The sequence below is a fragment of the Mycotypha africana genome (assembly GCF_025528875.1).
Source record: "Mycotypha africana strain NRRL 2978 chromosome Unknown BDF20scaffold_4, whole genome shotgun sequence".
Classification (NCBI taxonomy): domain Eukaryota; kingdom Fungi; phylum Mucoromycota; class Mucoromycetes; order Mucorales; family Mycotyphaceae; genus Mycotypha; species Mycotypha africana.
In genome coordinates this window covers 859808-885455 of record NW_026515728.1, presented here as the reverse complement: position 1 = coordinate 885455, position 25648 = coordinate 859808, and the positions used below count along the sequence as shown (strand labels likewise).

Genomic DNA, 25648 nt, shown 5'->3' with positions numbered 1-25648 from the left:
AAATAGTTATCTTTCGGTCATGTGAGTCTGACTTGATTGAATGATGAAACATAGTTGAAAGATACAGCACTTGCAATGTCAAAGGGCAGGGTAATGGCGTTACTGAAGTATCAAATGACCACATTTGAAAATAAATCCCCCGTTTCTTCATTCTTTTTCCTGCTATAAAACAAGTTGAACAGCAAATGGCCACAACTTCTAAACTGTACCTACAATGACGGCGAAGGGTGATTCACTTGATAAAAAATGCAATGTGCTTATGGGTAGCACTCCTTTTCATTGTTTGTACTATTGACTAACTTTAGGTCCAAATAGTTCATGTCTCTTTACTTATACTTGGGTCTCTATCTTTTTTATATATTGTACATAACCTATATAAATGCAATAGACCGTGGTAGAATGTATTCTCTACCTGGTTGTACAAATTCAGGCATTGTAATTGCTATCTTACCAAACATGTCATTGTTCTCGAGCTCCTGATTTTATAAAAGCGGCTTGCCAATAACCAGTTTACCTAATGAAACTGATGCTGACAATTAGAAAAAAAAAAAAAATCGTAGAAAGAAGGCAATGAGTCGCAGGCTAAAGAGATAACGTAAAGTTGGTTAGATGAAAAGTAGGTTATGAAGATAAAGGCATACGTGTTACTCACGCTATTTTCCATGCTTTCATTTCATTCCCCAAAAGCACTGAAAAGCAAGTAATATTCAACGATCATTGCTCCAAAACCCTATTGCTGCTGTGGGCAATGTAACAATCACTTGTAACATTGCCAGAGAAGACAAAAGAAAACACGAGGACGAACATGGCAATGATGAAACCTCCAGTAGTAGGCAACCAAGCGGCGTACAAAGCCTTCAATTCTCAAGCGACAAGTGTCAGTCATAAACAAAAGACATGAAAAGAGGCCTTGTCGTCGTCCCAACATTGAAAAACAAAAAAGAAAAGTTTTTTAGCAGCACAGTATCTGTAAGAATGAATGATAAGCACGTTGGTCAACAGCAACAACAACGGTTCCAACAGTAATATATATGAACGTATTCAGACCATTTTTCTTCATTTAGATTACAATAATGTACAGGTGGGTTCTATGACAACCATACATGATAATAGGATATTACATTTCGTCCAAGTCAGAGAATGCTCTGCCCTTGAGAGAACGTAATGGTTGTGTACCTCCTAGTGTAGAGAGACTGTTTTCAGTTCAGCATAGAAAGCACCTCATATGCTCTGAAGCATCCTAATGTAAGCACAGTGAAAGAATACATATCAAAGATGGGAACAACAAGACTAGACAATTATTTAAAGATGGCTAAGGACAAAAGACAAAGCTTTATGCTCACTTATACATATTGGCTTAGGATGAAAGGGGGCCGAAAGTATGGCTCGAATTTTTGGAATACTGATACTGAAGCTGCAATAACGGTATTGAAAATTATCTTCAAAGCAAGCTGTTATGTAGGCAGACTTTAACGATTAGACCATCTGTTGATTAGATAAAGAGCGTAGAGGAAGGTTAGCAGAAGGTATGCAAACTCTTGCCTTTGTTTTTTTTTTTTTGCCGAGCACTGTTATGAGTAGAAACAAGCACTTAGACCTCATTGAAAGCCCCGAAACATTGAATAAGGGTGATGGTAAGTTTATTCGTTAGAGCAACAAAGCATTCTAAACAGGGAGCTAAAGCAGAATGCAGCTATGTTCGTTTGACGGAAGACAGATCATTGCTTAACGTGTATAGAACTGTGAAGGAGAATCAAGCAAATGGTCTGCACTTTGAACCTGCCAAAACAAAACATTTGCGCGCCTAATGTCATTCTCCTCGTCATAAAGAGAAAAGGAGACAAGAGATGGGCCATAGCCAATGCCCCATAGTGGATAATAATTGCACCAATGACCTTTTTGATGTCCTTGATTTATGAGCATACACACTTTCGAACTTCTCTCCTATCACATCCATTTTATCTTTTTTCCCTTTCCGCGCAAAAATTCTGCCAGTTGGCTGCATATCAATTTATGCTATCGCTACCTCTTTCTTTTCATTCATTTTGAAATATACTTGACACTTGCCAAACAGTAACATTTCCAAAAGGCAATGTCTACTAACCAAAACAGCGACGGTGCTGCATTACCGGAAAGCACATCAATAAACGGAAAACGAAATACGGCTACGAATACAGGAGGACGAACACCTACCCTGTCTACCGATGTAGACGATCCCTCCCACCCTCTCCACCAACATCGACGTATAGTCTCTGATTTCGAGTATAAAGAGATCCTTGGCGAGGGATCTTACTCAACTGTAAAGTAAGAAAGATGGGGGGCGTAACGGCTTGTTGGTATTATCATGAATTTAGCTTAACCAAAGAAAATAATGTATTTTTGATGAATACATCACCAGGTACAAGCAGGTAGAGATAAACGAACTGGGAAAATGTACGCCATTAAACGATTAGATAAAGCACATATTGTAAAGAACAATAAGGTCAAATATGTTATGATTGAACGAGATGCATTGAGCCGGATGAATCATCCTGGTATTATCAAGCTTTACTGGACATTCAAAGATAATCGAAGTTTGTATTTTGTACTTGATTTGGCAAAAAATGGCGAGCTTTACACCTATATTAGACAGGTAAACTTGCAACTTTCTCTCTTGAAATGAAACAGTGAACTCGAACAAAAATAATACCGAAAGACACATTAAGTATTTTCATGACGTTTAGTTGGCACCTTTTGATATGGAGACAGCAAAGTTTTATGCAGCTGAATTATTACTTGCTATAGAACACATTCATTATAGAGGTGTTGTGCATCGGGATATTAAGCCGGAAAAGTAAAGCCCCGTAGCAGCATCTGTGCATGTTGATGACCCGAGTAACCAACCCTTTATTTTTCTGTAGTATACTGTTGGATGATAACTTACACATCAAAGTAACGGATTTCGGTTCAGCAAAAATCGTATCAGACGAAAATAATGATAATAGCAATGGAGGAGAGCTCGCCACACCCTCTAGGTCTTTTGTGGGAACAGCAGAATACGTCTCCCCTGAACTATTACGGAGTGAGTCAGTTTCATTCGAGTAAGTTCAATTGTACTCTCTCTCCATCACAAAAGCACACGCCCCCCTCTCTCTGTGGCTCACGAACAACAACCCGCTTTTGTTGAATAGAACCGATTTTTGGGCTCTAGGCTGTGTCATTTATCAAATGTTATCCGGTCGATCACCTTTCAAAGCCGCTACTGACTATTTAATCTTTCAAAAGATTAAAAACCTTGATTATGTTATGCCTGATGAGTTTCCGCAAGTCGCCAAGGACATTATTCGTAAATTACTCGAATCTGATCCTGAACAGCGATTTGGATCAGAAGCAGCAGGTGGTGTTGACGCTGTTAAACATCATCCATTTTTTGAAGGTATCGATTGGGAGCATATTTACAGCTCAAACGCTCCACCCTTAAGGGAAAAATTAGAGAAAGTTTTGAAAGCACGAGCAGCAGCAGCAGCAGCAGCAACAGGAACAACAGCAACAAGTAACGACCCTGATGCAGCAGCAGCGGTAGCAATAGCATTTGCTACTGCAGCACAACCTATTTTCTCGCCCTCTTTCGAATTTTCCCATCCAGACTTATTGAACAACAATAGTCGAGGAGAATCCTTGGAAGAGAAACATCCGATACCACAGCAGCCATTGCAGCAGCTATATACACCCTATTCAAGTGCTGTCCGTCAGCAGAAGCCTCCTTCTTCAGCAGCAGCAGCATTGAAAGAACATACAACGAGCCATCATGACCATCCAAAAAACCCTTTCGATGATCAGATGCATGCTACGAACGGAAAAACAGCCTCTCAAAATATCAAAATGACAAAAAATAAAAGAGTATCAAGCTCTGATATCACGAGCTCGACCCATCAGCAGCAGCAGGACCGGAAGGGTCAGGAAGAAGAAGACGTGGAAGAGAAAGACCTTCAACAACGAAAATCACACGTGTTTGCTAATGCTGATGATAAAAGATCGAGTCGATTAAGCAGCGCTGTTTCGTCTACACATAGTATCAGTCAGGTGAATGATAACAATAATAATAACAATAGTATCAGTAACATGAACGGCATGTGTGATAAATCGACAAATCATCCATTATGGTAAGTCACAATAAAGCGTCTATTATTGTAAAGTGAGAGAGATCACTTATTGTAGTCCTGATATGCATTTTTGCTTGGGGGTTTTTATTTTTTATTTTTTTTTCACTGTTCTTCTGTGTTTCTGTATGTAAAGGATCCCGCATTTATACCCTAACGAGTCTGTTATTAAATCAGGACGTGTACTTCGAAAACGCGGTCTGATTACTAAAAAACGCAATCTGATCCTCACAAATCGACCACGACTCCTTTATTTAGATGAAGGCAAAAATACCAACTATTCCAGTCATAGCAATAATAAGACGAGTGGTGATAATGGCAGTAAAGTCATGGAGAACAAAATGGATGGAAATTTACGATGTGAAATACCGTGGACACCTCAGCTTTTATTAGAGTTGAAAGGAAAATCTACATTCTGTATAAGAACGCCAGAAAAGAATTATACGTTTGAAGATAAGGAACATGCCGAAGAATGGGTGAATTTGATCAATTCTATGCTGATTGACTCTTTTGGTGTTACTGGTTAATCATAATCAACAGCACCTTCACGTAAAGCGAAATGTCTTTTTATCATGAAGATCATTACTATTAGTTTGTAAACATTTATAATGATAGAACTGTATACAATTAAAAAAAGAAAAAGAAGAGAAAAAAATAGAGGAAAAAAAACAACGTAAATACATATTTGAAAAAAGGCGGTGATGGGAGCAGCAGTATGAGTCTAATGAAGAACGGGAATATTTAGCGATATCAAAGAAGTAGTAGCAGTAGTAGCAATAATCTAAAATATCACTCTTGTGGTCAAAGTGTACATGGAATACGTGAAGAATCAAAAGAAGCAATAGTAAAAGAGAACAAAGTAAAATAAAAATAAATAGAAAAAAGGTTTATCCATCCATATTATGAGGAGCAAGAGAGAGAGAGAGAGAGAGAGAGAGAGAGAGAGGTCTATAACAATCAACGTGTTATGGTGTCCAAACATGAACAATTCCATTTGCACCTGATACGCCAGCAGCAATCATATTATTATCTTCATCTACCGCTAGAGACGTAACACAATTCGACGTCGAGTAGCTCTTCAACAGATTGCCGGTGCCTACATCCCACACCTTCACCATGAGATCGCCACCGCCTGTAACGACAGTACGACTATCAGACATCCAATGTAAGCCACCAATACCCACACTTGTGTCCGGTGCGATCAAGGATTGGTTCAATATGGACTCTACAAAAGTGGCACATGCAACAATCAGTAAGTACAAGACAAACCGGATCCAAACTTCTACTATCACTTTTCACTTACGATCATGTTTGAAAGTGTATAACTTTTTGTTTGGTTTCCTTATGTCGAAGAGCACCACTTGGCCATCTATTTTGTCAGCATTACCAGAAGCGACGTATTTATCGCAAGGACTAATAGACACCACGTTGACATCGGCATGGTTGGTTAAGAATTTCAAAGGTTCTCGTTGCTGACGAGCATCATGTAAATGAAGATGTTTGTCTCCTGAGAGATTATCGTATCGACTGTAGTTTCCTGACGCAATAAACCGACCGTCACTTGACACGGCTAACGTAGATATTGAGCCGTGCATGTCTTGGAAACGCATTTTTGACTTGCCCGTGATAATATCATAAGCCTCCACCTTGAATGAGAAAAATTAATGCGGGGGAAGGTTAGAACAATTAGCATTTAATAAATGAGAGGGAAGAGGGAAAAAAAAACTTACATATCCAGGATGTTCAATGTTGCCCGTATTGACACCCAAAAATAATGTATTGTTCGTTTCATGGTGTCCAAATTCAACGCAATCTACGCGAGGGTCATGATCTGTAGTGTTTTTCAACTCACAAATGACGCCGGAACCGCTTTTGCCTTTTCTATCTACCGTCCAAACGGTGGCCGTACCGTCGTTTGAACAAGTCGCCATGACGTTGTCATCTGTAGAATAGTTGATAGCAATTTGATTGATAGGTTTCGAATGAAATTCTAGAATGGAAAAGAGAAATTGTAATGTTTAGGGTTGGGTTTTCTTTTCCTTTTTCACAAACGGCCTATAGCTGAATAACGTATCACGTTAATAATATTTACTTAAAGTAGATCTTAGTCGGCCTGATCTGGCTTTCCAAATATTGGCACTTCCGTCATGTGAAGCCGAAAATAATAATGTTTTATCTTTTGATGCCTTTACATCTGTCACTGTTCTCCAAATAGCTGCAATAAACAAACAATAATACCAGTTGAGTAAACGAAAAAAGGAGAAAAGGAGTGAGGGTTTTTGTTTAAGCTCACCTTCTCCTGATCTGCTAATGGATTGATGTCCTTTCAACGTTTTAAAAGAGGCTGTTTTTAATTCCCATAGTCGAAGGTTACCAGGCATATTATATTCAGGGTTTTCATCACATACCGACCCAGCTGCAATTTTTAAACTAGGGTAACAAAAAAGAAGAAAAAGGTTATCGCCTTACCATTCTTGACAAAAGAGGATGAAGACGCGCGATTTTTTTTTTTTTTTACCCTTTTGTTGGATTATTGAAAATAGCCAATGCAATCACATCGCCACTGCCACCATCGATCTTTTCTTCCTTTTTCAAATTTTTCCAACAGTATTTCTTTGTTAATGTTGTCCTCATCCTTCCAGTCATTGTACGTTCGCGAACCCAAGCATAATTTGATTTTTGTCGTAATGGGACTATGAGAGCATGCGTCCAATGGATTAGATTTCAGGATATGTATGGGTTGGGCGGCGATAGGAATAAAACATGTTTTATTTACCTTCTCTTCTTTTTACCATAATGGCTTGATTAAACGTCTGGTGTATTCCGTCTCGATAATCCCGATAAAAACATTTACAGTCCAAAGGTGTTCTTCCTGGTAATTGTTCCGCTATAAAATCCCATTTGTCCACACCTGTTCTCGCCAGCTTTTTATTGTGTCTTGATCTGTATTTTTCGAGCGTTTCAATTTCTTGAGGTGTGAAAGGGTAGTGAAGAATATCGCCTGATTCAAGTTGAGCCCAGTCTTCCCAAGTTGAGTTGTAAAATACGCGAGTCGGTACGTAAGGTCTATTTTGTATGGTATTGAGTAAAGGAATTTGTTGTTGTAGTCGGAGCGATAGCGCTGTGGCCATGCTGTCCGTTTGAATGGATGTTGAACGAGATGGTGGTTGTTGTTGCTGTTGCTGTTGTAATGGTTGTGGTTCTAGTTGTAATTGTAATTGTAGTGGTTGCTGTTGATGTTGATGTTGATGCTGCAGTTGTAGTTGATGTAGTTGTAGTTGCTGTTGTTGCTGTGGTTGTGGATATTGCTGTGGATATTGCTGCTGTTGTGGTTGAATACGTCCTGTATGACGCCTGACAGTAGAACGTCGGGAGGAGGCGCGGGTGGAACGTTGTGATAGACTGAATTCGGTCATGGATACATCATCAGGCTCCATTAAATCGAGAGATTGAATATACATATCCATTGAACGCAGATATTCAATGTCAGACGTATACTGTGGTATCAATGTATGTACGGTAGTAGGTGGATTTTGAGCATTGGCCTATTGAAATAGATTGTAAGAAATTTAGTGGGAGCGTGGGGACAAAATAGATATACTTACAATGAGCTCGGCATGTTGAGCTGGGTCATTATCCAATTCCATTGCATCAAAGATATTAGCATCACTTGCGTTGTACTGAAAAGTTGGCTGTGCGTTGATCATAGAGGAAACGCTATCGCTTTGATAGGTATCCATAAAGCTTGTGGAAACGTCCATAAAACTGGTATCTTTGTCCATAGTAGTAATAGTAGTAGTAGTAGTAGTAGTAGTAGTAGTAGTAGTAGTAATAGGGGCAATTGCTAGAGTATTCGTATCAGTATTGATAGCAGGGGTATCATTGGCGTTGATTATGGTTTCCGCTTCGTCGGGAATAGAGATTGGATTGTCACTATGTGTAGTTGTGAGCGTACTAAGTCCAGTAACAGAATAAGGAGGATCATCTTCAATTGACTGGACAATCGTCATCTTTGCTGTAGTATAACTCATCGTACTTGTATTTGTAGAATCACTGACATCGCAATCATTATCGATGTCCATACCGATGTCGGGAGATTCCTCAGTCATGAAAGGAACATCTTCTCCAAGATCAAATTTGTGGTAAGAGCCTATTGACATATTATCACTCGTCGCGTGCGTGCTGCCATTCATGGATATTTCTTTAGAAAAATAGGCATCAATGCGTTGAGAAGACATAGTTACAATAGAATTGGTATCTTTGCTCAATGCTGTAGGCGATGTGGGCGATGTGGGCGATGTGGGCATTGACGAAAGGGCTGAGGCGAGAGAATGGATGACATTCTCTTTCTTTACTTGTGAGTTACCTTTCTGTAAATTGGATGATAGTAAAGCGCTTTCTTTTTGGGTCTGTTGTGCCTGTTGCTGTTGTACTTGCTGCAACCACTGAGTAGGCGTTGTTTCAACGAGAATAATATCATCGTCATCGTCATCATCGTCTGAATCTGGCAATGTAATAGGATGTGACTGAGTACCTATTTTTTTCCTTTGAAGACGTTTGCCTAATAGATCGCTATTGATTTTATGTTGGTTGTTGGTTGTTGAGTCACGACCGTCATTTTCATCATCACTGAGTATGATGATGTCTTGTGCCTTTGGTTCTCGAACAACATATCTAATCAGGGGATTTCTGTGTCTGTTGGTGTTGGAAGGAAGAAGCATTGAATTCGTTGTGGAAGTAGAAGATGCATTGGCTACAGCACCGGTATAGATGAGATTGGTATTGTTGATTTCCATACTCTTTTTTTTTTTCTTTTTTTTTAGATCGTTTTTTTTTTTGGAAAAAAAAGGTCCTGAAAATAGAGTAATATTATATAAGCTCGATGATGACGACTAGTCTTCAGAACACACTGCACATTATCTTTAAGTATTGTCAGATAAAGTGATACAAAATTTTGGTTGGCTTTTTTAAGATATCCACAAGCGAGTACAACGCAAAAACAAGACGATTAACAACTTTTTACTATGTTAGTGGAGAAGAAAAGAAATAGTATATAAGAGGATCAAAGTATGTTCCGTCTCTGCGCAACACGCTTTTCCATTTTTTTTTCCCGTTACTTTTGCCTGCTTTCTAAACTCAGTCTTCACGGAGAATATTTTGAGGTGTGCGAGCACAAAGAAGTGAGAAATCATTTTTATTGAAGCACAGCAAGAGAAAAAAAAACTAAAAAAAAACTAAACATAATACAACAGTAATTTATAAGATTTATATACAGGCTATTTTCCTCGAGAATGTTATAAAGAGAAAAATGTAATAGATATTTTCAAATTCAACATAATAATAATAAAAGTGTGATAAGGTACAACGCTTGGAGAAAAATAAAATATGATTCGTATAAAATGATAATGAGTGATATCTACATACTAATAAAGAAGGCCTGGCTGTTCATAGATCATAAGACAGATTATCTGGTTTGATAAGTGGCTATTGACTCATAATGTATAGCAGTAGTGGCAGTGGTGTGAATGTGAGTGTGTGGAAGTGTGGGGGGATGTGCATTTGTGTGATTGACTGCAAATCGTTATATGATTTGTGTTCCATTAGAAAAAGACTGAGTCTAGAAGGGTCATCGATTGAGTCTTGCTTTTTTTTTTATCACTGAAGAGTTGCTTTATTTCTCCGGACTACTCTAGAGATGTTTCCAGACTAGCGATAATAACCTTGACTATGCATACATTGGACAATCTGATGATAAATGTTTGGTCGAACCGCAAAAATAACATATTTTATTATTCTGTGTATGATGTAAACTGCAGGTATTGGATAGCGCTAATGATGATGGACTATGACTACTATGATCACTGCTGTTGTGATTGTCTTTTGTCGCTGTGAAAGATGTGGACGATGAGAGCAATACCATTGTGTTTTAAAGAAAAGAAAAAAGAAAGAAAGAGCAAGAGACAGAGACAGAAACAGAGACAGAAAGAGAGGATTTCAATGGTCTATTTTATACGTCTCTTATCTTTTTTTTTATCCGGTGTGAGAATACAAATTGGGCAACAGAAAAAAAAAAGAAGTAATTATTGTTTAATAACGATGATTTATGAGAGAACCTGGGTCAAAGTGTAACAGAACCGAAATTTCAAAAAAACTGGGGTCGAGATCGACGGAAAATAGTTAAAAGGCCTCAAGAAGCGTGCAGATAAGGAAAGCAGTGGCTGTCAAAATGGTCAAAGTAGGGTGTGAGGCAACACAAGACATATTTAGTCCTATTCACTTTTGCACTTGAAATGCACACACACTTTGTGATACATGTCAAGAAACAAAAAAAAAAAAAAAAAAAACCAATTACTGCTCGTTACACTGTAGCAATAAGTACAATCATAGTCGATTCATGCTGCTGGATAAACCCCAATTATAGCTGACCAGTGACATCAATTTTATTGGCCAATGACATCGTTTTTAATTGACCGGTAACTTTGATTTTGATTGGCTGTGACATTACTTGTTGGAAGCACTGTAATTTGCACGCATATCCGGCATATATTATTTTGTATCTGTTGTATTTGGCCTATACTTCCTTACATGTCGAATTAGTGTACGTGTATTACCAGCTACTATTTCGTGCGATAGTTTATCTTTAATTTATTGAAAGGTATATAATTAGCAGTGGGAGTGAACTGTGACAGTTGAATATTTTTTAATCTTTTTTATTTAATCCAGATGTTATTTTGACAATGAATCTTGCCTTCTCTTTAACAAAGGATTTACGGAGACTCATTTCGTTCTTGTCTTTGATTATACAATTTAGTATTTCAAGACAGATTCTGTCAATATAACACAGTATCCAACATGTCACATCATAATTTGTCAACCATGACTTTACCGTTGGAATATGTACCTGGGCAATGACAATGATTCGAATGATGCTCAAACACCAGGATGTTGTCGATGTTACCACCAAGGAAATACTAACGTGTTTGGTGAGATAAAACTACAATATCCCAGTACGTATAGCCAGTTGGAGAATACATTTCACCACGGTCTATCTATATTGCATCTGATATAGGGTATGTACAGCATATAATGAAATACCATACGCGTCCTCGAATAAAATAATTCTCATTAGACCTTACAGAGTAAATATTCTTTCTACTTCATCTGAAGAACAAATAAAACACGTAAGTTATCGACTTACAACAGTTATCAATTTCAACTAAGCAAACATCACAATTACTAGCTGCCCCGAATGGTACTTACACTCTGGCTGATGGCGTTTGGAATGAAACAAGATGTGATGTTCTTTATATGTCCAGACTACCTTCGTCATTCCCACCAGTGCTGATCCAAGTTCAGAACACCATTGATGAACAGCTCCTCCAACGTTTAATTTCCTATTCGTTGAACGTTGTCAAAACTTACCACGCTCTCCCAGTGATATTGGTCCTTCTCCAATTAGCCTGCTTTTGGATTTCAAAAAGGAGTCCGAGCAAAAACCATGGTTATTGTCGATCCCCGCTTTGATTTGGGCGAAAAAATGTTTTATCATTTCTAAAGAAACCATTCCGGACACTGATCATTACGCAAAACCGATAAATTCGCTTCTTGCCTTGTCACTCTTTCTGTCGGAGTAACAACCGTCATTGGATCGTCATACTTATTCTGAAGACCCAACCATCATCCTTCTTTATCAAATCGCGTTCGCACAAATATACCCTCAGGAACCATACCAACAAAATTTTTCAATCGGCTGTGGAAACGATATGCTCAACGAACAAACGCTTCTTTGAAAGTATTCTTGATAAAGTCAATTCAAAGGAACCACTCAACAAGATTCGACGAATTTGTGAAAAAGGTATACTTTACAATGATGAAGTAAAGGCCAAAATTGTAGATAATTCAGCATCCTCACAGTCATCGGATAAATTGGATTTCCCTGAACCTTTACCCATGGGACCACAAACAAAGCGAACACATACAATGGTGGACGAAGACATTGAATTTGTTGAATCATTCAAAAAAGAACAAATTGGCCGTATGAACTGGCAGTCTTGCTTAAAAGCCGGTCATTCTCGCAAACTCCTTGAATCATACACTACTCGGAAAGCTTACGAGTCACGTATGCTATGGTTTCAAAAAAAAAAATAAAAAAAAAAATAAACGAGGCAACAAAAAAATCCATATTGAGTCAACTGTTATCAATACCTTCATTTCCTTATTTTTGCTCATATTTTAGGTCGCCTACTTACGTTTACGCTTACATTTACGTTTAATTTGCGTACGACCTTACGTTACTTTTCGCGTGCATACATGTAGTGTCCTATTGAAAACAACAGCTTCTTTGCTATACACCTCTCCAGCATCATTTAAGTTTTCTGTAAAAGAGGTGCAGTGTCATCATAACAAAAGGGTTTATCCTTAACTTTTGGGAAATACTGTTTTTGTAACACAATAACGAAGCATCTGTATGGGAAATCTATGCTGGATTGTTCTGGAAAGAAAAGGAAATCAAGGCATAGAAGATTAACAAATAAAAAAGTGACCATCCATAAGTTCATGACCTGACTATCTTTCTGATTGAAACAAATATATGAAAAAAAAAAGCCGGGGAATTTACACTTGCTTCATTTTTTTGAGTTTGAGACCTTTTCGATTCTTCTGTCGTTTTTGGTAAGAGATACAGTTATTCAAAAACTTTCCATGTAACAAAAAAGCTTATACTTGGAGACGATGGACTGTAAATTGCTCTTTTGGCTTATTCTTATCAGAAATGTAACTGGCAATAACAAGCAGATAGAAACATTCTAACCCAAATTATACAATGATATAAATTTTGTGGGACGAGTCATTTTCGTCACGAAATCATCATCATACACAAAGACAATTTTATTCCCGTACAAAGCATAAACTTCTGGCTATCACATCCCAATCTCTTGAGTGCCACATGCGTGTTGCCTAAACTATTATCATGCGATGCTGAAATTTTATCCAGAAACGTCCTTCGCGTATTATCACCATGTCTCTTTGATCTGAAATGTCTTGAGGCTGGTAGCACAGACCATATAAGCTAAGTATTCGATGACTACTCACTGATCGTTTTTAGCACTCCTCTTTCTTTTTCCAACAATTGGAATAATGCTGAAAGAAAGGCTACTATTAGCAGTCGCCTATGGCGCTGACATAATTTCTTAAGTATATCTGTCAATCCGTTCTTTCAGAATGCACACGCTGACTTTTTGTCCAAGGATGTGGAGTGCTCCTGGAAAACACTCCTTGAAATGGTGCAGTAGTACAAGCTTTATTATTTGACATTGCTCCTTTCAACAAAAGTCGTATTGTCTAACTTTTATTGATTTACTGATTCAAGCGTTTTATTAGTAAGCTTTTCGGCGTTAACTCCCTTCCTTCCGGCTGTTTCTGTCCCTAACTCAATAATAATGCATTAAAATGTATGTTTATGGACTGCCTACCATATCCTCTGATATAAATCGTATCTCTTCATAATTGAGACGCCTTATATTTAACTAAAAGACGGACAAAAAGGGCTATGCTCTATGTGTATCTAACTATGCTGCCACCTGTTTGATGACAGTCTTTCTAAGGTACTTATCCTCTCTGTTCATCGTTACCTTAGTCGACGGCTATTTTCTTCATGGTTTGCTGAAAAACACCATGGGCAACTCATATCAATACAGTATTTTAGCTCGCATTTTAGACGGTTTACAATTTTTAGTGGACAATGTACATTTTAAATTTAGATTTATTAAAAACAATTTTTAGAATAAAGTTTATAGTATTTTGGACATCGAATTTGGATACTCAATTATTCAGTGATATCCAAGCAGCAATAAGGATGACATACAAACAAACCCAAGAAATGAGTCTCTATCAGTAAAAATGTCGCCAATAATGGTTTTATTGACGTTATCTTGCAATAGGATTGACAATTTTTTTATTCAATGACGATGTATTCCGAGACCAACCAGATATTCGTTAGTGCCTTTTTGGACAAGAGTTCCAAAAAAGGTCAACTTTGAATTGATTGACATCAAACCATTGATAGAGGGCTGAGGGCCATAGTATAACAGATACCATAGCGGAACAGGATGGTTATATTATCTGTTGTCAATGTTTTTGTGTGCGTTCATGGTGACTTTCAAAGATAAGCATTTGGAAATATATTGCTCTTTTATAGTCAAAGGTTGTCTCTTTCGCTTTTATATCACGTTTTATGATACGTACTATGACCCATGTTCAAAACAATAATTTATGAAAAGAAAAAATCAACTGCTGTTAATAGTAACTTGCCTTTTGAAAGCCTATCTACCTAATCATATATATATAAGTATAGATTAATCATCGTGTACTGTTAGATGTAACGTGTATTGATTGCGGTAAAGGAGGTCATTACACCAAACAATACTATAAATGTGAATTGTATGAGCCAGAAACTGCAGATCAAGGTAAGCACCTCATGTGGCTTTAAAAGTTGGTTATTTCATCATTAGTAAGCGACATCACTATATCTATAGTTGGTTCGAAAGGTAGAAAACGCAAACAGAACTTTGAGATTAAAGAGAAGAATGAAGACCCAGAGGAAGACAATGCCTGTTGTACCAAATGCAAGCAACCAGGACATAAATCGGTGCGTTCTCCTCTGTGTCCTCAACATGTATCATCAAAGGCAGAGGTCTTTCCACATCATTTGGGGAGTAATTATAAGGAGTTTTCAAGAAGCTTGCCTCTTGATAATTGTGTTTTTGGTAACTATCGCAACACTTTCAAATCAAAAGTGAAGAAGAGAGTATAGCCGTAATAAACACGGTTTTCCTTACATTTGAGGATTTAGATCATTACAGGTGAGGAATAATATTTTTTTTTTGTTTGTTTGTTTCGCACTATTGACAAGTTTTTGAATTTGAATCATTGTTAGAACGGTTTATATTTTCGTCTACAACACATTTGCAACTTACCTAAAAAAAATATTAATTGTTCAAAAAAAATGTATTTATCTAAAAATATTAGTTGAAATACTGCTGTAAAAATGCCCAACTTTGAGCTTTAAAAGTGTGCAAAAAAAGCAACCAATAATATTGCAGGGTTCTCTACCTTGCCAAACACCTGTTGGCTCAACCATTGAAAGACTCATATTCTGAGTTTCAAAAATAAAATTTTGGTTTCCTTTTTTTTTTTTTTGCACATACTTTTTTCTGCCAACTTTTCCAGCCCGTTTGGTGTGTATGTAAACTGTGGCACAAATCCGCCAAGGAAAAAGGGAAAGAAGTTTGAGAGAAAGTACTAGATAACACAGCTGTCAGACAGAAAGGAAAGAACGAAAAATTTCTTTAGTTTTTTTTTTTTTTTTTTACTTTTCTTTTGGAAACTTTCATCTTAATTTATTGCATCTAATCGTTTAAAAACTAATTTCAATTTAATCGCGACAAGTTAAAAAAAGGCATCCGCCAGACAGAACCCTTACCCGTTAAACCACCTTGCTTAATGCACCTGTAGTATACTATATATAATCTTTTAATAAACAAACTAATGGACAATATTAGCCGAAATCGGAATCACCCAGATCATAAACTCGAGCAACAGATTCTCAAAACAGACCTATGTCATACAGTTATACGAGACATTCAGGAACTTGTCACCACTTACGCCTCTGAATTCGATTTAGATTTCCTCGACACCGCAAAAGACAAATCGAACCCACAAGACACAGTACCCTTTTTGGAAGCCATTTCACAATTATATCATAAAACGAAACTATTATTCAAGAAAGCCAAAGTCGACTTTGACAATCACTGGGTAAATTGCAACGCCATCTTTTTTTTAGAAAATCTTTTTTGCTTTTTATAATTTGGACTTTTTGACAAATTTGCAATGTTGAACACGACACGAGTTTCACGCTTATTACACCCATCTGTCATAAACCAAGGATTTGGAAAGGCTAGACTAATATTTTATGTTCTTCTCTCTATTTTTTATCAAAATGACAGAACTGGATAGTACCATGGCGGCAAGCTATCAATTTTGAAAGCTTATCAGAACTTGCCAACGACGATGTCAAAACTTTAATCACCTCTTTTCACCCGAAAGCACATTCTACGTTAATCTGTATTTTTGACCATGGGCTGGAAGGCCATATGCGGTGGTATCCTTGGCGTTGGTTTTCCGATCTTGTGTTTCTAGGCGCTGGAGGTTTTTCTGCGTTGTATGCTGCTGAAGTGGCTTTACCTTATGACGTACCAGAAAAGGGTAAAGCATTTGGTACACAGCGCAGAGCAGTGGCATTAAAAGTAGTCGATGAAAAAGTATTAAATGAGGTAAATAGACTATCGCGGTTTTTTTTTTTGCGAAATGCAAAAGTGCTTGCGCTCACCGTTTGCTTCTTGTTCAATTCACTGCAACCCTACTCTACATCTCCATTTCTCCTTCCTTCATTTTCTCGCTTTTTCAACATCAGTTGAACGTGCAATCAAACGCACTTGTCGCGTTACTATTCCACGGAATGACATATTGTGAAAGTACAGGCGATTTCATGATGGTGCTATCATTAGCAGCAGAAGGGAATCTGAATAGACAAATTGAAAACGCCAGTAAAACTAGCTTTGCAAAAGTAGCGGATATTGTTACAAGACTTTCGTTCAATTTGGCGTGTCTCCATAATGATATCGGTATGTGTCATAGAAATATACATGCAGAAAATATACTATGCGTCGACGAGGATTACTTTTTGGTGGACTTCAGGTTCTCAACATCAACTCAAGAGGCAACGGAAATAACAAAGTCATCACAAGTGCATTATGGTAAGTTCTATCAATTTTTGTTCAAGCTCGTTAAACCGCATGAGTGCACGATATTGAATCATACTTAACTTGCATATATCGCCATGCTAGGACGCGTACCTTATATAGCACCAGAAGTGAAGAAAGGAATTTATACGGAGAAATCCGATGTTTATAGCTTTGGTATTTTAATGTGGCAGCTAGTATCAGGCGTTATTTTCCCGACGCCTGAAATAATAGAGTCAGCACCTGACCTTTACAGAATTGAATGGGTACCTGGCGTATCCAGATGGTATCAAGAAGTGACAATGGCATGCTTAGAGCCGTACCCCGAAAATAGACCCACAGCAGAAGAGATTCACCTTATTGCCAGTAAAATAGCAGCCTCTACAAGTAAAACAGCATTAGCTGACGAGGGTTGGAGAGCATATGTTAGAAGTAGACGTCAAAAATGTGAATCTCACATGCAACATTTTGTGTCAGAGGATTTGTCAACTGCTTCTCGTCTATATACCCTGAATGACATTACGAACATTGGTGAACTTTTACTGAAAAACGTACCTTTTCATTATCGTCATTTTGATGCCGAAAGTATTGCCTTCAATATCGAATCAAATAAATAACGAGGGTCATTTTTATCATGACAGCACAATCGTAGAGAAAAAAACCTGGAAAAAGAAGACAGAAAAACAGAAAAAAAACAAAAAAAAAGGGTAGTTTTTATAAGGAAAGAAGATGGAAGCACACATATAATAAAAATTACTTTTGACAGAAAAAAACAAAAGAAAAACATATACATTCATCTACGTAAACAGATTTACAACAATATACGACGTCAACAAAGAACTCGAACATTTACATATAGTTTAACAAATGCCTGCTCCACAACCCACCACTCCTTATTATACATATATAGACCCAGATGATCATTCTTGTTTATACATACTATTAAACGCACTTTTCCTTGTACTTTTAAACTGACACTTAGCCTGTCCAATTGCTCTGCTTGTGACAAGAATGTATTTGCTACGACTTTATGTTCTGCCCCTATCGAAAGCTTATGTAATAAAAATCAGGAATAATGCAAAAAAGGGTAATGGGAGAGGTTGTGCAACCATTTCACTATTTTAAACTTGATTTTATTCTTATTTTGATTGTCCACTGTACTTTTTTCCATCTGTCGTCCCAAACTGAAAAAAAAGGGCCTTTATTTGCTAGACAAATCTAATACAAGTATCATAAGCTAAAACATGAATCCTTCTGCTGGCTACAAGTGGGGCTCCTCTAAAAAGCGTTATGAATGGAAAAACGAATATACACAACAAGGCTTTGCTCCTCGAGATGCTGAATTGGAGAGAGATCTCTTTGGTGAAGAAAACCACGTACATTCCGGTTTGAACTTTACTAAATACGACTCTATTCCTGTAAAAGTCAGTGGTCAAAACCCGCCTCCAAGCTTTGAAAGGGTAACTTATACTATCAAATGTTGCAAACAACAGATCTTTCAGTGACAAATCACCTGAACAATCTACACTGATCGATCCCTTTCGAACGATCTTTTTCATTATAAAGAAAAAGATTTGCAAATCTAACCTTTCTTTCCTTGTGTAGTTTGAACAAGCTAATCTACACCCTTGCATGAAAGAAAATGTTGCCTTAGCTCGTTATGTTGTCCCTACACCCGTTCAAGTAAGAATTAGATACAGATCTCTATCTATAAGACGGGGTGAGCCATTCCTCGCTTAACTGAATTTTTATTTTTTTTGAAACTAGAAATACAGTATTAGTATTGTAACAGCCGGTCGTGATTTGATGGCTTGCGCTCAAACAGGCTCTGGCAAAACAGCTGCCTTCCTTATCCCTACTTGCTCTGCTTTGTTTTACCAAGCATTAAATTTAATCCATCGCCCTCAACCCCATGACTATCGTTTCAAAGCCTCTCCACTTGTCTTGATCATGTCTCCCACTAGAGAACTCTCCATCCAGATTTTTGATGAAGCTCGTCGCGTAAGTGATAATAAAGAGGCTATTTCGATCAGAATGCTTGATATATGCCTAACGTGTGATCTTCCCTTTGTAGTTTTGTTACAGAAGTATGCTACGTCCTTGGTAAGTCCTCTTGATTTTGACAGAATCATTCCCTCTTCGTAATGACGATATCGAAATTGATAGCCTAAAGCTTTCTTGCCTTATAATTTTCCCAATTTGTCTCTAGCGTTGTCTATGGTGGTGCCGGTAGCGGTGGCCAGCTTCAGGAATTAGCTCGAGGATGTGATATTCTCATCGCTACTCCCGGTAGACTGGTCGACTTTATTGATCGTGGCAAAGTCGATTTGTCCCGTATAAAATACCTTGTTTTAGATGAAGCAGATCGTATGTTGGATATGGGTTTTGAGCCTCAAATTCGTCAAATTGTTCAGCAAAAAGGTAAAAGAAAATGACGGCTTTTGGTTTGGGCACACAGTGCAGAAGAGGAGCAAAAAAGGAGTCAAATAGTAACGGTTTATCCTTATTCACGGTTAGGTATGAATCGTGATCGCGTAACGCTTATGTACAGTGCTACCTTCCCTAGAGAAATTCGCACCTTGGCTCGTGATTTCCTGAAGCCTGATTATCTATTCTTGAAGGTTGGACGTGTGGGTGGTACCACCACTGACATTACTCAAAGAGTAAGTGCTTTTTTTAATGTTGATCAGCGTTACATGCCCTTAGCATTTCACGAACACATCCTAAAATAACTTGTTCTCAAAAGGTAATGTGGGTAGAAGAACAGGAAAAAAAGGAAACTCTCCGAAAGTTATTGGCGAGTGGACCACCTTGCCGCACATTGATCTTTGTTGAAACAAAGCGTATGGCGGATACGTAAGTATCTTCTCTTTGTATATCTTTCATTCAGCGCGATATAATACTAACTTTTTTTTTTCTTATTGGAATTGACCCTATTCTCAACAGCTTAGATCAGTTCTTATTCGACTCTGGCTTTCCCTGCACCTCTATCCATGGTGATAGAACACAGAACGAGCGTGAAGATGCCCTTTTGGCCTTCAAGTCTGGTACTTGCCCTATCTTGGTCGCCACCGCCGTGGTTGCACGTGGTATCGATGTCAAAAGTGTCATGCATGTAGTCAATTATGATATGCCACAAGACATTGACGAATATATCCATCGTATTGGTCGTACTGCTCGTGTGGGTAACTCTGGTTTAGCTACTAGCTTCTTCAATGATAGGGCTAGTAGTTTATGCAGAGATTTGACCAAACTTTTACTTGAATGCCGTCAAGACGTGCCTGAATTCTTAAAGCCGTATGTCACAAAGAATTTGAAATTCGATGACGATGATGATTGATAGGTTTTTATATGAATGTACATTAATATATAGTTACATATTGTTCCATGGATTATCTTTTCACCCACTCTTCGTTCTTTTTTTTTTTTTTGATCCTTTGTAATTTTAAACAAAAATTATTTATTCGAAAAGTCTAATATTTTTATTGATGTGTTTCTATTCATTTGCTCTGCTTCCTACTTTGAAGAATTAGATCGCTCCTAGCGAGCTTTAAAGGAATGGTTTTCTGTCTTCTAGGAGTCATAGGTGAATTTTCTAGAGTCGAGTTCTAATGTAACAGGACCTATATATTGTTGACCGAGCAGAGGCCGTCAGCTTTCTATTATTCCTACCAATCCTTCCGCTTTTTCATTGATACTCTTTGGAAGACTTACCGTCATTGCTAATATCAACAAGCATCATAGCACCAAATACACCATCTTTAGGTTTAAAAAGAGAAGGAAAAACAGGTAAGTACTTTAGTTTTTATTTTCGTTCTGGGGGTCTTTCACTTAGAAATGTACCACCACTCTCTCTTCGTACCTTTAATTTTAGATGGATCATAAGCTTTGCCAATTTTTTGTAAAAATTGCTCATACATGGCTTTAGCTGATTCTGACTTCATAGCTCTATGAAAATCTGGTTTGTTTCCTTTCACAGTTTGGCCTTGCAGTGTAAATTGAGAGACTAATCTTACGAAAGAAGATATTAAGGCAACTGCGAAACACACAAGAAAAGCCCTTCCTTATTCTTTTTACCACAGAGTAACTCTAATCCAGCATCTTTTACTCCTTTCTTCCACATTACTCCATTATCATCAAACACTCGAACATTTAGAATTTTATTGACCATGTAATCTACATCTTTGTCTGTATCGTCGGTGCCAATACCAAGTAAAACACACAGTCCTTTTTGTATGGAACTTACGACTTGTCCCTCAACTTGTTTTCATTTTTATTTTTTTTGATTAGTTGTCTTTCGATCTCTCTGATAAAATAAAATTGTGGAAAGAAGATTGCTGTTGTTACTATCCTACCTGTAACACTGGCTTTGGTGACTCTTTGAATGACGGCCCTCATTGCGTTTTTAAATAAGGGGAATTTACTTACAGTTCACGGAAAGAAGTGGCACTAAATAGCTTTAAAGTGGAGATGTGGTTCAAATTTTTTATTTTTATTTTTTTCTCGTTCTGTCAAAAAAAAAAACTAGATTTTCCTTTTTGAGGCCATTGTCAGATTGAAAATAAGGGTCACTCTGTCCGACATTTTTACTTTCCCAACTTACTTTTGTTTCTCCACTATAAACCTTTCATAGCTAAATCAGTAAGCCTATATACGAAATGAGTGGTAAAAGACCCAATCCTAGTAGTGGGGATGCAGAACCTTCGTCAGTCTCTACGCAACCTTCACGCCCGCCTTTAAAGAAAAGATTTACGAGTACTTTTAATATACAACAACGACAACAGCAGCAACAACAATTACAACAACAACAAGAAGAAGCGGCAGAAGCTGCAAGACAGAACATGCAACAATTACAATCACAAGTGCTACCTACCACCTCTGTTTCTACAGTCTCAATTGAGACACCAGACCTTCGCTCGCCCCAGATCAGATCAGATTCCCGTATTGACTTGACTGTAAGTCGTAGAGTTCTTACAGCCGGAATGTGTCCGAAAACTCACAATGTTCTATTAAAAATTAGCAACTTAACGTCAAAGAGCACTCTAAAGATGAGCTGCTAAAACGTATGCGAATTGCAAAGGTAAAATGTTGTTCATGCTAGACACTTTACAGTGAGCAATTCCTTATATGCTTTTTGCTTTTGGAAAACCATTTTAGGAGGATGCAAAAGAATTAGAAAAACATTACGATCTCATTAAAGAAAAATACTTTGATAAAGAAGCACAACAAAGTCTGTACAGAATAGAATGGGGCCTGGTAAAACACTTTCTTTCAATAACATTGGACTGATCAACCGGTTTTTTTTTAAAAAAAAAAAGAACTAACGGCACAACTTATTGATTTTTTTAAATTGGGGGTTTACTAGATACAAGCAGAAATTTTATTTATTGCTAAAATATTGATTGCAGTAGATATTACACCACCTCCAGGTGAGTAACGGTTTTATTTGGAAAAAGATCTTGGATAGGATTGTCATTGTAGAAATATAACTGAAACAGCGTATTTTGATGTTATGTGCGCACAGATTTTCCATTCAAACAACTCACCCTTGAGCAACAGAGAGATTGGAATTATCGCAATCAAACCGTCCTCAAAGAGCTAGGAACAAAAGCTCTCTCCGTACTAGAGACGTGGTGTCAACAAGCAGAAAGCACAGATCGTAAATTTCGTCAAGAAACAGACCTTCACCTAAAACAACTATTGGTTTCTGACTGGCTCAAATCAGAAATTGATTCCCTTCACAGTGCCTATCAACGTGGACAGCAAGTCGTAACGGAGTTGGAGCAAGGAGTACATAGCTTATTAGAACAAACCAATTTAGTTAAAGGCAATATACAACTAGTAACGACAGAAGTAGAATCTTCAGTAGAGAGATTGGAAGCTTGTATATCCGAGCTGGCAGCAGTGTGTAAACGACAAGATAGAAATCAGAGTAAACTAGTACAGGCATTGATGAATGGAGAGTTGGGAGACACTGTGAATCAACAGCAGCAACAACAGCAGCAGCCGACAAATCATACTGCTTCACCCACGGTTGATTCGGAACAATCAGAAACTGTACCTGCTACAACTTCGGCAGCAGAATCAGTGCAGGTAAAAACAAAAAGAAGAAAACTTGAAAAGGGTTTTGAGTGTTGATGGGTTACTTTTTTGAAATTGTTTATATGTATTTTACAGCCTCCTTCTACCACTGATGATCAAGCTATCAAAGCGCAACTAGAAGAACATAAACTTATCATATCAACCCGTGAAAAAGAATTCGACGACCTTAAACGTGATCGGCAGCTTCTCTTAAGAGAAGAAGAACGACTTGTTGGCATGTTTATGATGACTGAAGACCGTTTAGCCGAAACCGAATATGTGAAAACCCTCAGACTCTCTATTGAACACTATCGAGATCGTTGTTATCATTTGGAGCAGAAACGTGGGGAATTAGAAAAGGAAATAGATAAAATATCAGCTTCACGACAGCAAATGATTGAACAGGTCAAATCTGAGAAAGTAGCTCAAGGGATGACAATAGAATCAGAAATGAAACGGTTAGAAGGTGATTTGAATCGTATCAAAGGGCAAAGAGATCATTTTCAAGTGTTGGTAGAAGATCAGAAGATGAAAGAGAATCGAGAAAATGAAGCTCAGGAAAAGATTCAATCTCTTGCAGAACAAGGAAAGCAAAGAGTTGATATGCTTAAAGCAAGAATTGAGAAATTAAGGGAGGAAGAGAAACTGGCGAATCCATTTCAAGAAGAAGCAAAGATCTTCACAGAGTTGAAGGATAACATAAAGTAAACACTTCACGTATTAAAAGTATAGTTTCAACAAGATCAATGCTAATTACTTATTTCATTTCCATTACAACAGCCACGTACAAATGCTGCTATCTAGTTTGCAACTATTAGAAAGCCAAACGGCGCCCGAACTACGCGAGTCTACTCTAGCCTTGGAAAAGCAAATTGAGCAATGGAAATCGAATCCTTTACTGCGATCGTACGATTCTGTACTTGAAGAAACAAAAAAATCACAATTGGTGATTGATTTTCTAGAAAGCAATGAAAGCCAATTGTTGGAGGAAATTGATCGCGTAGCACGAATCTATAATAAATTAGAAGAACAGCAAAACAAGAAAGTTTTTGATTTGGCCCCTAAACGGGATCAAGCCTTGAAACTGCAAGCCGAGAAATCAAAATACGCACAGACATTCCCTTCATTATTAGCAGCTAAGGAGAAGCAAATCGCCGCTGTCGCATCATTACGTCTCACAAAGGAGAAGCAACAGGACTTAATACGACAATTGATGGATAAAGAGAAACCATTAGAGTATCAGGTGGTAAGTACATGCAATAAAATACTACCATATTATCTGAGCGCTGCTAATTAAAGAAAAAACACAAACTGTGCTCTAGTATGAAAAAGAAAAAGAAGTCCGTAAATTGAAAAAGACCATTGAAGAAGACCGTATAGACTTGGAAGACATCAATCATTTATGTGATGATTATCGCATTTCTATTGAGCAAAATGAAGCGCTTTTAGCAGAGCTACAGAGAATGTTACAAGAGAAGACAGAGCAATTTGAGGAAGAACAGCGGTTGCAGGAACAGATGGAAGAAGACTACGATAAACTAAAACGAAAATGGGATAGAATATCACAAGGTGAAAATCCAGCCGAACAACAACTAATAGATGAATGTGAAGAACTTAGGGTAAGTTAATTAAAAAAAAGCCGTTGAAGGTTGGTGAATCACTTTACATATTTCTCAAATTCAAATTCAATAGGCTCTACTGAAATGCAGTACGTGTCGACAGCGCTTTAGAACTCATATTTTAGATCGCTGTATGCATACATTCTGTAAAAACTGTATCGATGCTCGCTTAGAAACTCGACAAAGAAGGTGCCCGACGTGTGGTGAGCCATTTGGTGCCAGCAATGTCAAAAATTTTTACCTATAAATCAATAATCAAGCAAAACCCATCCTCCATTCTTTTGTGTATAGTCCTCATTTCTCAGCAAACATATTTATATTTCTTTTACTACTCTATTCATATACAGTATCGCTAGTACGTTAATTGTAATAAAGATATCCCGTCTATATCTAAAATAATTGCGCTTGATATGTATGTTATTATACTTCTCGTTGAATTCATCTTTGCATGTGAAAATGTAATTTGAGGAAGGCCCACTTTTGGGATCCGTAGAGGAATACGAAAATATTGTTCCATATAGCAAACTGTTTCTTCACTTTCATTTTCCCACATTCGACAAATCTTTGAGACTACATACTCAACACAACTGTATTAACGCGACAGATACGTATACGTGTACCTTGAAGGTCTCTAAAAGGAGATTCGTTAAATACAGTCTATAAGAAGGCATATTTGAAGTAACAAAATGAAATTGTAATGAGTAAATAAGGCTATAAGGTAGCAGTCATTCACCAACCGTTTTACGCTGGCAGAGGGGAAGAGATTAAAAAAGCTGAAGATCTACCATTTCTCAATATTTCTATACATGAGAAGGCATGTATGCATCTTGATTTTTTTCTTCCCGTGAGCATATGGCAGTACAAGATCTCTGATATAATCGTTTTATTTCAGATTACAAGGGAAGTGCAAGCATTAATAATGGCATATAACTATTATATAATGCTTCTTGTACTTGAAAACAAGTAGATCTGTTTTCATTCATCTTTTTCATCTATCAACTACCAGAAGAAG

General features: G+C 37.5%; 9 protein-coding genes across 9 annotated transcripts; 6 read left to right on the top strand and 3 right to left on the bottom strand.

The window, feature by feature from the left end:
- Positions 1–2092: 2092 nt before the first annotated feature.
- Positions 2093–3465, top strand: BDF20DRAFT_818327 (kinase-like domain-containing protein; the record flags this gene model as incomplete). Its single annotated transcript, XM_053077352.1, has 5 exons — positions 2093–2299; positions 2399–2632; positions 2724–2833; positions 2901–3080; positions 3171–3465. Coding segments are annotated over 5 exons (1026 nt in total), but the record flags the coding sequence as incomplete, so codon positions are not given.
- A 1535-nt stretch (positions 3466–5000) lies between these two features.
- BDF20DRAFT_864038 (WD40-repeat-containing domain protein) lies at positions 5001–7324 on the bottom strand. Its single transcript, XM_053080709.1, has 6 exons — positions 6916–7324; positions 6658–6832; positions 6433–6569; positions 6232–6354; positions 5870–6129; positions 5001–5785 (listed from the first exon to the last, which is right to left on the bottom strand). Exons 1-6 carry the CDS (start codon positions 7268–7270, stop codon positions 5435–5437), a joined length of 1401 nt encoding a protein of 466 aa, XP_052937152.1. The 5' UTR covers positions 7271–7324; the 3' UTR covers positions 5001–5434.
- Positions 7325–11447: 4123 nt separating this feature from the next.
- BDF20DRAFT_834593 (uncharacterized protein) lies at positions 11448–12455 on the top strand (the record flags this gene model as incomplete). Its single annotated transcript, XM_053078750.1, has 4 exons — positions 11448–11640; positions 11697–11769; positions 11861–12258; positions 12376–12455. The coding sequence occupies 4 exons, from the start codon at positions 11448–11450 to the stop codon at positions 12453–12455; spliced, it is 744 nt and encodes a 247-aa protein (XP_052937151.1).
- Positions 12456–13896: 1441 nt separating this feature from the next.
- On the top strand, positions 13897–14702 carry BDF20DRAFT_864019 (uncharacterized protein; the record flags this gene model as incomplete). Its single annotated transcript, XM_053080708.1, has 3 exons — positions 13897–14421; positions 14512–14602; positions 14684–14702. A coding segment is annotated over one exon (168 nt), but the record flags the coding sequence as incomplete, so codon positions are not given.
- A 715-nt stretch (positions 14703–15417) lies between these two features.
- Positions 15418–18045, top strand: BDF20DRAFT_986911 (kinase-like domain-containing protein). The gene is made up of 5 exons (XM_053085229.1): positions 15418–15437; positions 15509–15950; positions 16142–16468; positions 16609–16951; positions 17042–18045. The coding sequence occupies exons 2-5, from the start codon at positions 15684–15686 to the stop codon at positions 17551–17553; spliced, it is 1449 nt and encodes a 482-aa protein (XP_052937149.1). The 5' UTR covers positions 15418–15437; positions 15509–15683; the 3' UTR covers positions 17554–18045.
- Positions 17563–18045, bottom strand: BDF20DRAFT_864012 (uncharacterized protein). The gene has a single exon (XM_053080707.1). It carries the CDS (start codon positions 17731–17733, stop codon positions 17569–17571), a length of 165 nt encoding a protein of 54 aa, XP_052937148.1. The 5' UTR covers positions 17734–18045; the 3' UTR covers positions 17563–17568.
- Positions 18046–18180: 135 nt separating this feature from the next.
- Positions 18181–20276, top strand: BDF20DRAFT_834590 (P-loop containing nucleoside triphosphate hydrolase protein; the record flags this gene model as incomplete). Its single annotated transcript, XM_053078749.1, has 8 exons — positions 18181–18396; positions 18542–18619; positions 18704–18937; positions 19011–19039; positions 19146–19357; positions 19454–19599; positions 19683–19792; positions 19883–20276. 8 exons carry the CDS (start codon positions 18181–18183, stop codon positions 20274–20276), a joined length of 1419 nt encoding a protein of 472 aa, XP_052937147.1.
- A 74-nt stretch (positions 20277–20350) lies between these two features.
- On the bottom strand, positions 20351–21459 carry BDF20DRAFT_864006 (D-tyrosyl-tRNA deacylase). Its single transcript, XM_053080706.1, has 5 exons — positions 21292–21459; positions 21014–21196; positions 20799–20942; positions 20651–20695; positions 20351–20559 (listed from the first exon to the last, which is right to left on the bottom strand). The coding sequence occupies exons 1-5, from the start codon at positions 21332–21334 to the stop codon at positions 20510–20512; spliced, it is 465 nt and encodes a 154-aa protein (XP_052937146.1). The 5' UTR covers positions 21335–21459; the 3' UTR covers positions 20351–20509.
- On the top strand, positions 21460–25021 carry BDF20DRAFT_864001 (uncharacterized protein). The gene is made up of 9 exons (XM_053080705.1): positions 21460–21891; positions 21957–22016; positions 22094–22192; positions 22302–22365; positions 22461–23029; positions 23114–23721; positions 23798–24263; positions 24340–24636; positions 24710–25021. The coding sequence occupies exons 1-9, from the start codon at positions 21595–21597 to the stop codon at positions 24881–24883; spliced, it is 2634 nt and encodes an 877-aa protein (XP_052937145.1). The 5' UTR covers positions 21460–21594; the 3' UTR covers positions 24884–25021.
- Positions 25022–25648: the final 627 nt, after the last annotated feature.